Here is a 17,108-nt window from a genome sequence, read left to right as displayed (position 1 = left end):
GATTAGCTACTGGAAGGCCAAAGAAATCCTAGAAACAATGAAGAAACCCCAAACATGGGCAAATTAAAACTGAATATAATGTGTTTATAAAAAAAAAAAAAAACAAGCTGCAAAATATTTGTCAGTGATGATTCATGAAGGCCCTCACAATCTGATCAAGATCCAGCTACAGGTTTTTTCATCTTTCCTTTGGTTTTCAAAGCTGAATCACAGTTAACTAGGACCAAATTTAACTTGTGGACTCCCATTGTGTAGGGAAGCAGCTAAGAGATTAAGGCGTAAGCACAAGAGTTTTCAGAAACAAAGTGATTATTGCTGAAAAATTGCAGTTAGGATTTTTGCTGAGAGGTACGATACACAAATGATTAACAGATGTTACTCAGGTGACAGAAGAAACACCGTGTTTGAATGAAGCGTGCAAGCCCTGCCCGGCTTCCCTGCACCTGGGGGACTCCCTGCACTGTGCCAACAAGCAGCTCAGTCCTGGTGCTTCAGGTTTTGTGAGCACGCTTCCGTCGCAGCACATGTGTGTGCGAGTCAGTTCACACAGCTCCAAGAGATTTATTGTGCTGAAATGACACACTGACATACCATACCAGTTTGCAATGCTCGCTTTATCCGTAGAGGGCTGTGATGCATCCAGATACATACCATGTATTTAATTGATGCTTCCTCAATTAAAAAAAAAGGTGGAGAGGGGAAAAGCGGAGTGAGAACGGGCATGTGGTATACTAGAAATACTACTTAATTCTCCCCAAAGCTGAGAAACTGAAAATGAAGCAGTTAAAGCAGAAAGCAGCAAAGCAAATGACTGCTCATGACAGCAAAATGACACAAATGAAGTACGCTATCTAGAATCGTGTAAACAAATTTTATTTTTTTGTTAAATTGCCTTTTCATTTCTACAAACATTTCAAAAGAAGCAACAGTCAACAATACCTCAAACACCAGAAAATGATGTTACATATGGTACAAAGCCTGCTCGGGATCCCCATTCCCTAAATGCCTGAAGAGGTCGAGTTGCCTCGTCTAGAAAAGGACACGGCGAGCAAAAGGAAACGGTATTTCCTGCAGCATCAGGGCAAAGCTTTTCGCCTCAGTAGCAGAACCCTCCCGCCCTCCTGAACCCCACTGAAGTAGGTTTCAACTTCTTGGGCAGGTGTCATTTCTAGGGGAGAAAAGAGCAAGCAAAGCACAGTCAAGAGTCCCAGATTATCCATTTTTCCCTAAGGCTTTATCTTTCTTCAAGTTTCTGGCCGCTTTGGCATATCAGTGAGGAAACTGAGACAGGCCAGAGCCGCAGAGGAAGCAAACATGGAATCATGTCAAGGACGTGGTTGTAAGAGCAAAGAAAACAAGTGTGTTTCAGCCCATATGGTAATTAGTTGGATTGTTTTGATTTTAAAGTTCAGTACTGAAATAAAAGTTGTCTGCAGGTAAACAGAGGAGGCCATTCACAAGTGTCTATTAAGAAAAAAAACCCCACACCACATCAAGATGTAAACTTGACTTTTGTAAGGAACTGTCCCTTCCCAGCATGTGGTATTAATAATTCCTCTACTTAGAGCAATTAGCCTACAACTCTTATCACTACCCTACAGCTAAGATATAAAAGACCATTATGAATGACTGTCCTTTTAAATGTCAGTGAGTACATGTGACAACAATTGCCCTTTTGGTGAAAAAGGGATAATTAGAAGCAGAAATTCCTGCTAAAACAAACTGATGGTTAATCATCTAAAGTGAAATTCACTGACCTTTTTTTTTTTTTTTTTTGTATGCAAAATGTGCGTACTGATTTCCTGAATGTTACCTGAAAGCGCAAGAGTATTTCCAGTGCAGGCAAAGCGCTGGCAGCGAAAGGGGTCGGGCAGAACTCCTGGGAGAGGGGACGGAAGCGGAGGGACGCGGCACCACACGGCATCCACAGCACCGCAGCCACCTCCGGCCCCGAGACCTCAGCACAGCTTGCACAGAGAGGCCTTACCACCTCTACAGCAGACACAATTTTAATTACAGCTGATACTTGGGGGGGTTTAATTATATGACGCTTGATCTGAGGTACATGTTTGTAAAAATTACTCTCCTGGAAACATGAACCATGAGGAGGAAGCCACATGCCATGATGGCTTTGCTCCAGAGCTTTAGTGCACTCCTGTTAACAGATGCCAGTTGCACCTTCGCAGGGAGGACGCAGGCAGGGGCAGGACTGCAAGTGGAAACCTTCCTGCTGGTTGTCTCCCAGTACCTTCCACTTTCTCAGAAACATCTTCCAGATTTCTCATCGTCGGCCTCCCCTACGCCTCGGTTCACTGCACAGCGGTCCTTTTCTCCCAGGATTGTGACCTGGTGGAAGCAGTCGGTGAACAGTCTGGTCCTGTTCCAGCAAACCACAACCATGGGAGAGGAACACTGAGCAGCAGCATTAAGCTGCCTCATGGCTCCTTCCAGAGAAACTAATTTATAGAATGTGCTGTCCCCCCCAGCCCTGAATTTTCATAGCTTTTGAGTGCTTTTCAGTTATTTCTGATAAACATAAGCAAGGTGCATTGATTTACAGATGGTTGTTTTGCAACCATGTTTTGACTTCCTCAAAATTTCTATCCATCCACTGTATATTGTCCTCAATGGTTTCAACAGCTTGCTGGACACAACGAAGCTGTGCGCTTTTTTCCTCCAGAGAACTGAAGAATTCTTTCACCTGTTGACAAAAACATGAAAAAGCAGCTGCTGAAGAGGCAGCAATGTCTCTTACTTGCACAGAAAGACCAGCAGGAAATCCGTGACCCTCAAACCTGGCCTTGGGTCTCCCACCCCCCCACCTTCCCCACACCCTCCACCCCAAGAACAGTTTTTTAAAAAGGTTTCACAGTTCCTGGATCTCACAAGCTGAGGAAGATTACATTTCAAATTAAATTATAAAAAAAATAGTTGAAGGAGTTGTCATGTCTTGTGGGGGGATCCATCCAGTTCCTGCTCATTCAACAAACCCTTGCGGGACAGAGTGACTGTACATACTGTATAAATTAAATACATCATTTTTGGAGACTTCACTTTGATGAGTACGATACAAGATGCAAATACTTGGACAAAGTACAAGAAAGATAGCAATAAGATACAAGGGAGGGAGTTGCTGGATTTTCTCTCTCAACCTTATGCTGACTTAGTCCGTGTCCAGCGACTCACACATACGTCCCACGGACCTCCAACGGGGATGCAGCCACATTTCTGGGCAGGACACAGAAACGTCCCTGCAGTCCCTGCCACCACTGGCCAGGACACTGCTATTGACACACCAAGAGAGTCCACCACATTCAAAAGTAAGATTGAGAACTATATTCCTTCATTTTACATTTAACATTGTTGCATTATGTAAGCCTGTGTTTTGCCCTAAAGCAGAAAATTTTAAACTGGCAAAAAAAGTAGCAGCTTCTGAAAAGATACTGTCAAGAATGCAATTAAATCTGCACATTGACTAGTCTGGGGGTTTTACCATCGACAGAGATCGTGGAATAAGTAGATAAAATTATTATCATACATGACATCCAGGAGTATGGAGAACTTTCCCCAGAACAGAAGATGTAGAACAGTGCTGTATTTCTCACTGTCCTTCACCATTTTTCTTCTGTGTGCTTCAAGAAAAGACCTACTTTTTTTTTCCTCGCTACTTTCCAGAGTGGGTAGAAAATATCAATAGAGGCAGGTAAACCATGAATGCTTCAGCAGACAAACATTCACACTCTGCACCCACTGCTTAAACAAAGAACATTCTTCTCCTTTCCACGGACTTACTGCTCTCGCTTGAGCAATCTAACGCATCACCACTGTAATCTTTTTTTCAAGGAAAAGGGAAGATGTTACCCTGACACTTGATAACTGGTCACGCTTTTACCATGTTAGGATTTAATCCAAATTTTCACTTCAGTTATGCTACAACTATTTTTTAAAACCAGAATCTGAATGGCTTACCTCTGCAAGGTGTGACCTAGTCGAGTACCGACTTGTCACTCCAGTGACAATGCCTGCTAGGGAATTCGAACCGAGTTCAAATCTGGCAAAAAAAAAATCACCTACACTCAGAAAATGTCTACTTTTGTACAAAGTAGAGTTTTAAAGTACAATTGGGTAGAGAGAGCAGTAAAACAACTTATGTTCCTTACTTTTCTACAAGTTTCTCCCAATTTTCTTTTAAAAACTTCCAAGCTAGATGATGGCCAGATGGGTTTCTGGCAACATGTATAGTAATAGATGGAAGATCCTGAGTTCTTATGATGTCACCATGCAGACCTTGATCCATTAACCTAAGAAACAATAACAGAAATGGAAGCTGTTTAGACCAGTAGATAAAGCTGACAAATTACTATTCCCTTAGTATTTGGTACTAGGGTTGTGAGGTCACATTTCGAAAGGTCCTGAGACATTGTTTCTGCCCTATTACTTCCAGCTTTTCACAAAGCACTCCTTGGTCACATCTGTCTTCCCTGTTTCTGTTACTTTCACAATTAACAGTTACTTGGCAGGCCTGCATTCTGAACATACAGGATAAAAATGAGGCTACATTTTGCTCCTACTCAAAATTGCCAAAGCAGATTGAACCTCACTCCTTGCCCTGTAAGAAAAGTTTTTGTTCTACACCAAGTGTCAGTGGAAAGTTCAGGCCTGCAAGTGCTGCTCATGATACGGTGTCCAAACAGCAATGCAACACAGAGAATAAATAACAACATTATGAAACAGCTGAAGTATGTCTCCATTGACATCTGAACGCAGCTGAATCAGTGTCCCATGCTGTCACCCCTCAGATGGCAGAAATCATGTTCACAGAATGCACAGTTTGAAGCAAACACCTGAAAACCTCAGTGCTGCTCAGCTCTCTTAAAAGCAGGAAACCTCATTTTTTAATGAGAAATGTACAGCATACATACCTATAATCAAAGTAACTACTAAGTTAAATAAAGAAGTGTCTGACAAGCAAAGACAAGGCATCTGAGTAGCTGTTTTATTGTATTTTATCCTAATTTGCTACTGCAAATTCTCAGCACATTGACTCCTGACACCACAATGCAGAAGTGAAAAGGTGCAGCCGCTTCCTCCGACCACACTAACTCTGTAAAGCATTTTATACAGCATGAAATTCACAAGCTACGAACCAAGACCCTGAATAATTCTATTTCCTGTTTCAATGTTTGTAAATTCTCCCCAAACACATTTCTGCTCCTGTGTAACTACTTACCACTGAAGTTTGTCTTTACTTCTGCTGAGGCTGAGAGCTAATTCAATGTTGTTTCTCTCTACATTGAACGAGGGCAGTCTGTATTTACTAAGGAGGAAATCCCAACCTTCGGAAGTTTGTGCTCCAACTACATACACTGCTGTCTTCACGTCTGCTGGCAAGCTACAAGAAGTTGAATACCAAGTCACTCTCCAGGTTGTGTTTAGGAACCCATGTAGAAACACAACCATGTCACCATCACACGTCAATTGGTGTAGCAGACAATTTATTTAAAAATACTGGTCCCTCAGGTGTATTAGAAAGTGGTCCCTGTGGCTGGGAAACAGTTAAATGTCTCAGGCTGTATCTCAGCATTGTTCCTGCCTTGGACATGACTTCCAGAAATTCTGGACTCATCATTCCTTTTTTTTTTTTCCCCTCCATTTTTGTATATTCCTTTCATGGTTATGCCCAGTCAGATACCGATACGGTGGTCTTTGCCCGCCCAGAACAATCTCTCGGAGACATTCTGGAGGGTGTTTTAGGGAGTTCTTAGGTCATGATGAGAAACAGCAATTAGGTGAAGTTCATAAGAAGTAGTTTTTTACAGCAGGTCTAGGTCAATCTTCAGACATATAAACGAGGGACTACATGTCATTTTCGCTTTTCAGAAAATCTTTAACAACCCAAGCTGTGGAGTGCCGCATGAGCTATGTGCTAGTTTGGGCACGTATGCTGCACCAAACTGTGAAGGTGCTGGGAAGTATAAGATGTAAAACTAAGAAGGTTCAACTTCACAGTGTTTCGTAAATTAACTCTAGTGTAATTTAAGCAGAGTATGAGAAAAAATAGTAATAGTTAGAGAACAGACCTCAAGGTTCCATTGGACTTCTGCCATTCTGTAAAATATCCTTTGGCTTTGTCCACGCACGGCTGGTACCTGTGCACGCAGGCAAACAGCAGGAGCGAGTGCCTAAGCAATCTCTCTGACACTGAGCCTTCATCACTCCAAGACTGCTTCTCAATCAGGTCTTTAAACAGATTGACTATATACTCCTAAAAGAAGGTAACAACAGAGATATATTTTTAAGTGTGTTTTACAGGGTACAGGCAGCATTAGAAAGTTCTGGATATTTAAAATGTTACCTGTAACTGTTTTTCTGTACCATCCATATCCCTCCTCTCCATGAGCCTGTATATAGGAATCAGCTCATGCATACCTTGAAGTACAGGCATGATTTGTCTTTCATGTTTCAGGTATAAAGTTAAATCAAAAGCTTTGGAAATTGACAATCTTTTAATTCTAAGGAAGTAGAAGAGAGCGGATAAAATGAGTCATAATTAAAAGGCAAACTTAAAAGCAAAATCCAAGCCAAATGTTTTTCAGGAAAGTATACAAATAGGAAAGCCTTAATGGTATTTCCAAATCCCTTTTAACTTTGCTTCTTGAAGTGAAATGTGGTCAGGCAGCTACATAAGCTATGAAACCTAATATTTAAACTTTGAACTAAGAAAGGGACCATAAGAGAATGATTTAGAAAGATGGACTTTTCTCCCCCCACCTCTCACGTGCCAAGGTTATCCCAGCACAGCCTCTCCCTCTTGCCCTCTCCCCACTATTGCTTTTGCTCTACAAACCCGACGTACAGGAGGAACACAACACCTGGGATCGTTTACTCAGCGGCACCTTTCCAGCTCAGCATGTAGATATTTAGCCTGCAGGAACCGCAAAGCTACGACCCCCCAACTGCTTCTCCGCTGTTGTTACCCAACTTTGCAAACTCTCTTCTACCTCTGTCAGGATATTCTTCCAAGAGCAAACAGAGAAAATGCAAGTCGTCTTTTCTCACTCTCCCTGTCCATTTTTTCATCCTTCTGTGAATGTTTTTTCCTGCTTCCTTTCCATGTTGGCCCCCTGCACATGTTCTCATTTTGTCCTCGTCCACCTGCATCTTCTGCCTCACAATACAAGTATGTTCTAGTCACCCGTCATAAAACAAACCCTGCTTAACCCAATTTGCATCTCTAACTGTCCCTTCTTCCTTTCCTCTCTGAGCATCTTGAACATGCTGAGCAATCTTTCTTCACCCTCCTCTTTCCAAAGTAGAAAGACCTTTCTTCTGCTGTCCAAGCGAAAACCTTGACTAGCCCTGCTGACATCGCCTTGTGAGCTGCCACCTCAAATTCCTACGACCTCAATTATCTTCCATGTCTCCCCACCACCCTCTTTCTCGAACACCGTACACTCAGAGCGGGAGCCACTGCTGTCGGTTCTTTAGTCCTCTGCGCCAGGCGATGCACAAGCGTCTGCGAAGCAACTCTAAGGCACAACCTTCTGTGGCGTATCCGCAGAACGAAGACTAATCACGATCATAATCACGTCACATCTCCATGACTGTCAGAGCCTTGCTTCTAACCAAGAAATGGCACCAGTATCTTTCTAGGTGCAAAAATACTATCCTAGTCCATCACATCACATTGGCATCCTTCCATTAGCATGTCTTTATTGAACATGACATGTTTCACTAGATAAATTACATAAATCCACTGCAATCAAGAGAAACCCTGGGTTTACACTGCTGTAACCAAGAAAAGAATATGGTCTCGGTCTATTTAACTGATTCAATCAATACTATATACATTAGCAACACTTCCTTCCTCAGTGGTATACACTCACAAATACAGAGTTTGTGTATTTTTCAGACTAGGACAGGCGGCCTTACCTCACAAGCTGGAATACGTTGTTAATGAGACTTGCTCTGTCATTGCTGCTAATCACTGTGTGGTTCTGTTTCACAAGGTTAATCAGACGATCCCATCCATCGTCTTCGTAGTGCACAATGTAATAGCCATTCATGTCCACATTGAATTTAATCCATTCCACCTCTTCCGGAAGGATAATGACATCTGGAAACAAAAACGTAACTCCTTTCTTTCTTAGTGATTCAAACACATCCTAGTACTATACCCAATAATACTGTTACTCTCATTTCTGTGATTTAAAGTACACCATAACACCATTTCTGAATATATTAAGAGATAATTATAGTGATATTATTGAGCTGACAAAAATTTGCTTCTCTGGTACTAGTAGTTCCAGTGCCCCATTCTGAAAAAAAAAAAAACCCTGCAAAACTAAAAGGGTTGCAAAGAAACTTTGAATAAATTAATTGCCTAATTACTCAAAGAAATTACCTGCTTTAGTTGTCATCAAAAATCTCTGAACAGTGTCAGATTTACTGGTGACATAGGTTAGCGGAATGTGCCACAAGTACCTATTGCAAAAGAGAAGGGCTTTGTTTAACAAAAGAACTTTGCAAAAGCTTCTCCAACTTCTCCCAGTCTAACCGCCGAGCGGTACCTTTTGCCCGCGCAGGAACAGCAATGGGATGCACCACACCTCCGGCCCCAGCGCAGAGCCAGATGCATCTAGCTGCCTTTCATTTCGTTTGCCGGGGGCACCACCGGCACTGAAGCCGCAACAACGTGAACTCTCCCGCCTAGTTCCACCAGTGCATCTCCGGCACGGGCTCGCCCAGCTCGCCCGGCCGTGCAGCTCGGCACTACTGGGACCTCGGGCAGGTCCCAGGGTGCAGCGACAGCAGTAGTGCTGGTCCTGAGCTACACAGGGAAAGGCTCGCAGCCACACCGCTCAGGGAGCGTTCCTTCAGAAACAACAGTAAAAGCTCCTATTGCACGTCACTGTTTGCCGTAGGAGAGTACTGCGGTTCACATGCCGAGATTTCCCCGTTTTGTTTACCCTGTGGATGAAGGAGAATCCACTCCCTTCACGTAGCGCTCCTGCTGCAGGTGGACATTCTTCCCTCTCACCGTGACAGTGACCAGGGGAAAACCTTTTTGCAGTGTCCACGTGTCCATCATCGCCCTCACGTCAAGAGTCTGTCCTTGAGTCCAGTGCTGGTTTTTAGCGAGGGAAAAAGACGACACATGAGGAAGATGGGAGTACACTGGCAATAGAGTAAGAACTCTAAATGCTGCTGGGTATTTGTAAGCTCTACACAGGTATGTTGAAACTGGATATCGTGACATCTCCAGCTGGTTTTCCTGTGGACACTTCCCTATAGCTAATGACATCTCTTTAAGTACTGCTGTTTTTCAGCCAGCCCTGGGCACAGGAGCAGGGTTTCTGTCCAATCTCAGAGAAAACAGATTTCCAGTGGAACTGAAGAAACATACGCTCTCCCTGGAACTGTGCTTAAGTGGCAAAAAACGCTTTTGGAAGGTGCACGTATCAATGCCACGGCACAGAACAGTAATGTGAGAGGGTGCAGATACATGACAAACTCCTAAATACTGATGGGTAAAAAGCTAGATGCTTACTGCATTTGAAGATGACTGTTGGCTTCTCCTGCAAAAACCATCAGCTTGTAGTTCATTTTTGTCAGTACCTACTGTAGGGCAAATCTGAAAGGGAAAAAAAATGTTTTGGTCATCTCTCTTCGATGTCATAATCCTAAGTACTGGTCACAGTCCTGAATAATATATTAGAGAGAGACATAATTCACGAGAAGTTATGAAATTTCAAAAAAATAAGTGAATAAGGAATACTTGCATTTGCCATGCTGTTCCACAAATCTTCGTTTTTTGCGTTCTGATAGCTGTATTTCTGCAGGTACTGCACAAGTCCAGCTTTAAACACATCAGCAGTCAGGTAGTCCCTCAGCATATTCAATATACAAGATCCCTGAAAAAAAGAGTGACAAAGTACTTACAAAACTACTCCTTAGCTGGCAAGATGCTTGTGTCAGAAAAATTTCAGCATGCCACTAATCTACACAACAGTTCACTTTTGTATGTCTGTCATGAAAAAATAATTACGTTTTTACGTATATTGAAAGAGTACTTTGGTTTTTTGTGATCATTATTCTTACAAATATCACTGATTGAGTAAGTTATGTTATTCTTTTTTTAATTACTATAGAAGCCAGCACCATATAATGCTCCAGTAAAACCTCTCCCCACCCCGGGTTAAGAACCTAAAGAAATGGTTTAAGACTAACTTGGTACAGAAGAGGTAGAAGAAATAAAGTTTAGAAATGGAAAAGGCAACTGCGATTTGAATCCACCCAGGTGTTTTGGACAAGGAATTGTTCAAGTCATAAACCCATTAAGACCATGTGTTAGGGGTGAAACCAGTAAAATACAATTGTATAGTACAAGGAGTACAACTGAAATAAATACCAGTTATGTATTTTACCTTCTCATAAGAAACATTATCAAACATTTCTAAAATTTGAGCTGGATCTTCCACAGGAGTAGATACAGGATGTGATGAATTTAATGCATCCACTTCCATGGCATCAAAACATCTGCTTAAGAAACTGTCTTCCTAATAGGAGGCAAAACCAAATATTACCACTCCATTTTGCTCAGTGACCATGAATCCCTACTTGTTCACATCTCCGTCCATTCCACATTATCTTTAAATCACACAAAGACAGCAAAACATACCTGGCTTTTCATTCCAGAGCATAAAAGACCCCAAAACAGCAAGAACAACAGCCAATTGAGTTCTAGTGTTCTAAACCAACTTAAATACTCAACCTAGTGAGACTTAAAAATTAACTCCAAAAAGATACCCACACATTCCAACAGTTTGATGACAGACTGGTCAGCAACTATCAAACAAATTAAAAAAAAAACAAAACAAAACCAAAAAAAAAAAAAAAACCAAACAAAAACAAACAAACCCCTGGTGAATTTCCCTATTATTATGCCTGTGGAGTGCTATGGCAGAATTCTGCCCAGATGCACTGTTCATCTCACTTTGGTAGAAAATTTCATTTATCCGACTTCTGCTAAAGCTAGTGTAAGGATTTTAGTGTTTTCAAGTCTGACCTGATTTGATGAAATAAGATAAAACAATTTCTTTACACTTCTGCAAGTCTAAATGTCTTAAAAAGAGAATAGGCTTTCACCACAATCATTAACTTCCGTCACAAATTCCTGAAAATATTTACATACAGTTAAATCCACATTCCTACCCTTCAGAGGTAACATCAGATCATCCTGTCAAACACAAAATTAAAGGTGGTTCACAGCACAAATCTACCTGATTTTTATCCTTACTAATTAGTGGATTTAGAAGAAAATAAAAATACAGTAACAGCTCCTTACAACTCTCAGCTCTGGATGGGTAATGCTGACTGACAGGAACTCCATAAACTTCGCAAACCCTTCGTTTAACCACAGGTCATTCCACCACTCCATGGTAACGAGGTTGCCAAACCACTGGGGGAAAAAAAACAAACCAAACAAACAGCTTCTGAAGCAGCTATTTTCGGCTTACAGCTCCAAGATCCCCCTACCCACACAGGACCCATCGACCCAACTCCCCCACAGGCCCATCTGAATTCCTTATTCCTCCCCAAGTCTCACCTGATGAGCCAGCTCATGGGCTATTACCATAGTAATCCAAAGTTTTGAAGATGCTGAGGACTTTTTGGGGTCATACAACAATGCAGATTCCCGGTATGTGGTCAGTCCCCAGTTTTCCATAGCACCGGACTGAAAATCAGGAATAGCTGCTAAATCTAGAAAAAACATTAAAATAATTAAAACCATTTTGCTCAATAAAGAGCTCACTCACACACCCATCCCACTTGATGACTGCTCCCACACAGCCACATGTAATTCTAAGGGCTCTCTTAAATATAATCGCAAAAACATACTTTAAAAAAAAAAGTTCTGTACAGACGACAAGGATCTCCAGTTCCCAGTGGAGCTTCTCAATCTGTCCTTAAGTTCTGCGAAGCAGCCACTTTAAAAGCCTGAGCGCCAGACACGGCCCTCTTTTAATACTCTAAATTACCGATTTTGTGCTATTTCACTCTCTGAGGTTAACAATGTTCACAAATACACCAAATTATTTAACACTCACCTTGTTTAGGTAAAGGATATGGAATGCTGAAATAATCCTCATAGAAGTCTAAAAGCTTCACTGCGGCATCCAAGGCGTAACCAGCTTGGTTGATCTTGTCTGGCACCGTGTACACAGAAATCTGCAGCAGACGAGCAGGCAGCACGTCAGCGCCAGCACCGAAAGCTCACAGGAGTTGTTCTTTATCACAGTTACTTAAATGACCGCAAAAAAGGGACACTAGAGTACATACCTAACGCTTCTCATATAGGAGTTATTAAAACATTTGCAGAAAAATATTATCAGAATTAAGAATGCAAGTTTTAAAACTTACCCACCAGGACCGCTATGCCCCTACAAACTCTTCTACTATTTCCACCCCTACCAGTGTCAGAGTCGTTCAACTGACACGGGTTCATTTTAGTGCTGATTCTCCACGAAAACATTTCATTTGCCTTTAATTACATGAAACAAACTACATTACCAATGCATATAATGCATACAAAAGGCAAGCCGAAAAACTTTTGAAACTAATAAAGCTCAGAATGCAAACTAATCATCCAATTACAAAACCAATTTCTTTCCTTTCATTTCTGTAAAATGCCAAGACATATAAATCCAATGATTTAATTGAAAAGTAAACCATTATGTATTCATACAGACTTAAATAAAAAAAAAACCCTCTTAGAAAATGAGACAGATTTACCTTAACTCCATGACTCGTTATTTTGCTGATGGATTTAAAATCCGAAACAATAAAGGCCACGAGGTATGTACTCATCTTGACAGTGGTAGCAAAATGGTCCTCAACAAGCCAGGGAGTTAAATTCACAGACTTCACCTAAAAAATGAGCACAGCTCATCATCCAGTAGCACTACCTATTGAGAGACATTAGTTATTTAGCATAAATAAGTAAGCTTTAATTAGAATAAATTTCTTAGGATTATAATACAGTGTGATTTGTGCTGTTTGCTTAGCTTTACTTAGCACGAGTAGCTCGAGTTGCTGAAGGCTTTAGACCACCATAGAGTTGTTTTTCTTGGTTATTTTCCTAGCAGCTGGTACAGCGCGGTGTTTAGTCTTTTAGTATGGAAAAGTATTTTGATATCACACTAATGTTTAGGTAGTGTTTTTCCAAGTCTGGGACTCCAGTTCTCCATGTTCTGCCAGCGAGGGCGGGTGCACAAGGACCAGAAGATAAGGAGGCTCCAACCTTCAGCTGAAACTGCAAATCTGCAAGATAAGAGCCAGCCTGCCTGGACGCAGAAGACGACTCCAACTAGAAGGTCAGAGACCCCAGACCAAAAATCACCACTGTACTAAGGGACGCGCGAACAGCGCGTGAGGGGCAGGCGTGTGGGACCCAAGGGTGTAATTGTTCTGGGATTTCTTGGTCCTGGGTCCCACTCTTTGGAGGCGCCCGGTCTGGGCTGATCCTGCTGCTGCACCTCTCAATTAAATTAATTATTTTACAAAATCCGATGCCGGAGACTCTGCTGTGAGACACCCAGGGTCGAGCCTGAAGGAGGAAGCGCGCCCAAGAATAAGCATGCGCATGTGTGTGTGTGTGTGTCCGTGTTCACGGGACACCCTCCACTAGCCCAGGTTGCCCAAAGCCCCATCCAACCTGGCCTTGAACACTGCCAGGGAGCCAGGGGCAGCCACAGCTTCTCTGGGCACCCTCTGCCAGGGCCTCAGCACCCTCACAGGGAAGGAGTTCTGTCTATCACAGTAAAGAGTTTCCTCCCTTTCTGCCTTTTTTTGGAAGTCCAAAATATTTTTTTTTCTGTCACACAGAAGATCCTGCTTATCTGACAATTAATACACGTGAATCGTGTATTTATTCATATATATTTCATCATTAATCTTAAAATCTAAGATCAGCATGGAAAACATTTTGTAAGATTATGTAGACTATGTTGTGCTCATCATTCTCACACCTCTGCTGAGAAGCAGGAACCCACACCATGCATTATTTTCTTCATTCCTTTTTAACCTTGTCTCAAGACTACCAGCAACAGCACCACACACACAGAAAACAACCAAGATAATGTTCAGGTCGCCATTCCCAAAACCAGCAATTGCCTGGAAATTGTGTTCTCCTTTTCCTTTCTTGTTTCAAAGACCACCACTCAATAGCACATTGTTAAAAGCATCCACCTACAATTGGCATATTGGACAGCGCGAGGTGCTTTGGTTCCCTCCGAATCGTAATTGAAAACCTGGCTTTGAAGGCTGGTTCATCGAAGCACGGGAAGGCCATTCGCGCAGCTGTCGGCTCAAACTGCGTCGCTACAAGTGTTCTAAGCGGGGAAAAAAAAAGGGGTTTGGTCGCACACCTTCAAACACGCAGTGTTCACCCCCTCGATGTGTGAAAACAGAGTAACTGCACATTTACAAAGAAACTACTGGTACTGATAACAAACGGCCAAAGGAGCATTGTAAAGGAATTGATAGGGGCCAACAGAGGGGCCTTGAAGACTTACAGTTGTAATTAAAACACGGAACTAAGGTAAGGGAAGCATCTGCTGACCCACCAACTGCTGAAACAAGCTGCCTGAAAGTAACCTACCTTAGACACTCGTTAATGTGATAATGGTTTAAGATACATGCCCCAAGCCCTCGCACATGCCCTACCTGCCATATAACACAAGAACTTTAGTCCGCTCACAATCTTTTGTAAAGTTAACCTTCTGCTTTTGAAATGTGTACAAAACCGAGGCGTGCTAGCTCCGTGGAGTGACCACCCAGCATCCATCCCTGTGCAGACATTAAATAAAGTATCTCGGCTCTGTGTGTTAATCGGCTCTTTGCACACTGGGTGAAGAAGTGCTATTTGGGACAACAGTACTACCAAAAACTTTTGCATGTCAAAAAGCATTACCTGAGTTCTCCTTCCTGGGTCCTGTAGGTGCTCTTATAAAAGCCATGGAAGGACTCAGAGAGATTGGCGAGGTACTGGATGGTCAGAGTGTAGTTGTGCCCGGCCCGCAGCGGCTGGGCGGTGAGGAGTGCCACCTGCTCGAGGGGACGGTGCTCCAGCACCTGCACCTCCTGTGCCGAGCGCGCACTGCCGGCCTCGACGGCAGCCCTGGTGATGTGCAGGCGCTTGCTGTGCAGGACGACCGCGCTGGTCTGCCGGGTGACCGTAACCTCTATGGCGGCGGTCCCAGCGAAGGTCAGGGTGGTGAGGTTCGGATGGATGAGGAGGTGGTAATGCAGCGGGATGACGTCCTGGGGGAGCCTCACCGCGTCCCAGGGAAACCGGCTGCCGCCGCCGTGGTCAGCGCCGAGCGCCACGGCCACGCTCAGCAGCGCCAGCAGCCCCGCTGCCGCGGCCGGGGACGGGCCTGGAAATGGCGCGGCCCGGGGCAACGCTGCCATTTCCGACCGGCGGCCGCCGGCAACCGCCCGCCGGGGACGGGAAGAACGCGCAGGAATCCCCCCGCCGGGCACGGCCCCGCGTCGCCCCTCAGCCGCCCGGTCCCTGCCGCAGGCCCGCGGCCCCGCCGGCCCCAGCGCTGCCGCCGCCGCCAACCGCCTGTCGCCAGGCGGGAGCGAAGCGAAAGCAAAACCAAAGGCCCCTCGCCGGCCGCGCCCGGCCCCGCGCTGAGGGCGGCCCGCGGGGGAGCCAGGCCGGGGGAGCCAGGCCGAGCGCTCCGGGCCGGCGCCCCCCGTGCAGGCAGCCCGTGCCCCCCGGCTCCGCTTCCCCCTCCGCGGGTGGTGGCCCCGGGCCCGGCCCTTCGAGGCTCTTTTAAGCGGACTGGGTCGAGCGCTGAGGCCCCTTTACTGACCCGGCGCCGCCGGGGCAGGAGGTCAGTGGCGCTGGATGTGGCGACATCCATGTGCACGCTGGTTCGGAATATCTCTATGGATTGGCCAACCGCTACGCAGAAGCGTGTTTGTTAAAGCTGCAGTGTAGTTCCTTTCTCTTAGCAGAGGAGTAAAAGGCAAGTAAGCCCCTCACGTGTTCTAGGCCTCAGTGTCACTGCTTGTTCTGCTGAAGGCAATAGCCGTAACGGGAACACATTGCTTGCTGCTCTGAGAAATTTAAAACATTCAATTCTAGCGCATCACAGAAACTTTTACATACAGTTTCTTCCTTATCTTTTTCTTAACATGCAGCATCATTCCTGTAAAGTCCTGGATGCTGAAGAACAGGCTTTGAACACAGCAGGATTTGGAGGAATACCTCATCAGATGTAAGGCAGTATATTTGTATCCAATTGGTCAATTTTATTGTAAACAAGCTCAGAAATAAAGCCTACAAGTTCATCAGAAAATCGCCAGGGCAGCCATTCTCACGCCCGTAAGGATCATCCTGTGGGATTCATGTGGTGTGACAGGGAACAAACCTGAGACTTACCTTGTCCTGTCCCCACTCAGCACAAATGCTACCGGCACAAGCAAATGTCAGAAATACCAGTAAACACCTGCATATGTTCAGGTTCCTCAGGTGGTCTCAAACCCGATCCTCTCCTCTGATGGGAAGGACTTCATTCCCCTAGTCCCAGCCCTGAGGTTCAGGGACTTGAGAGACGTGCAAAGAGAGATTGCCAGTGAAAACTGAGGGGAAAAAAAGAAGTTCAGCACCTTAGCCTTCTCCATGGTGGCTGCCACCACTTGTCCTGTGTTGTTTCTCGGGGAGAGGGGGGTGTGCATGAAAAAAGTCCTTGGCTGCTTGGCAACAACTAAAAACATCAGTATGTTATCAGCATTATTCTCATCCTAAATCCCAAGCACAGCACTGCACCCACTGCTAGGAAATAAATTAACTCCATCCCTGCCGAAACCAGGACACAGAACAATGGGCAACAGTTTTGAACTAAAGGAGGGTCTATTTAGAGTAGATATGAGGAAGAAATTCTTTACCATGAGAGTGGTGAGATACTAGAACAGGTTGCCCCATGCCTGGAAACATTCAAGGGCAGGCAGGACAAGGCTCTGAGCAACCTGAACTAATGAAAGATGTCCCTGCCCACCGCAGGGATCAGGACACATTTCTGTGGGTCGTGGGC

The 17,108-nt window shown here is 44.2% G+C and overlaps 1 protein-coding gene across 1 annotated transcript; it reads right to left on the bottom strand.

Moving 5' to 3' along the window:
- Window positions 1-853: 853 nt before the first annotated feature.
- On the bottom strand, window positions 854-15,785 carry ERAP1 (endoplasmic reticulum aminopeptidase 1). Its single transcript, XM_010299924.2, has 18 exons — window positions 14,975-15,785; window positions 14,255-14,393; window positions 12,796-12,930; window positions 12,111-12,231; window positions 11,609-11,763; window positions 11,348-11,461; window positions 10,428-10,559; window positions 9,783-9,914; window positions 9,551-9,634; window positions 8,970-9,127; window positions 8,405-8,484; window positions 7,933-8,116; window positions 6,356-6,512; window positions 6,081-6,265; window positions 5,231-5,392; window positions 4,161-4,301; window positions 3,970-4,051; window positions 854-2,701 (listed from the first exon to the last, which is right to left on the bottom strand). The coding sequence occupies exons 1-18, from the start codon at window positions 15,472-15,474 to the stop codon at window positions 2,555-2,557; spliced, it is 2,808 nt and encodes a 935-aa protein (XP_010298226.2). The 5' UTR covers window positions 15,475-15,785; the 3' UTR covers window positions 854-2,554.
- Between the last annotated feature and the right edge of the window lie 1,323 nt (window positions 15,786-17,108).

Source organism: Balearica regulorum, chromosome Z, assembly GCF_011004875.1.
Source record: "Balearica regulorum gibbericeps isolate bBalReg1 chromosome Z, bBalReg1.pri, whole genome shotgun sequence".
NCBI lineage: Eukaryota > Metazoa > Chordata > Aves > Gruiformes > Gruidae > Balearica > Balearica regulorum.
Note: the sequence above shows the minus strand (reverse complement) of the source record. Positions and strands in the feature narration are given on the sequence as shown.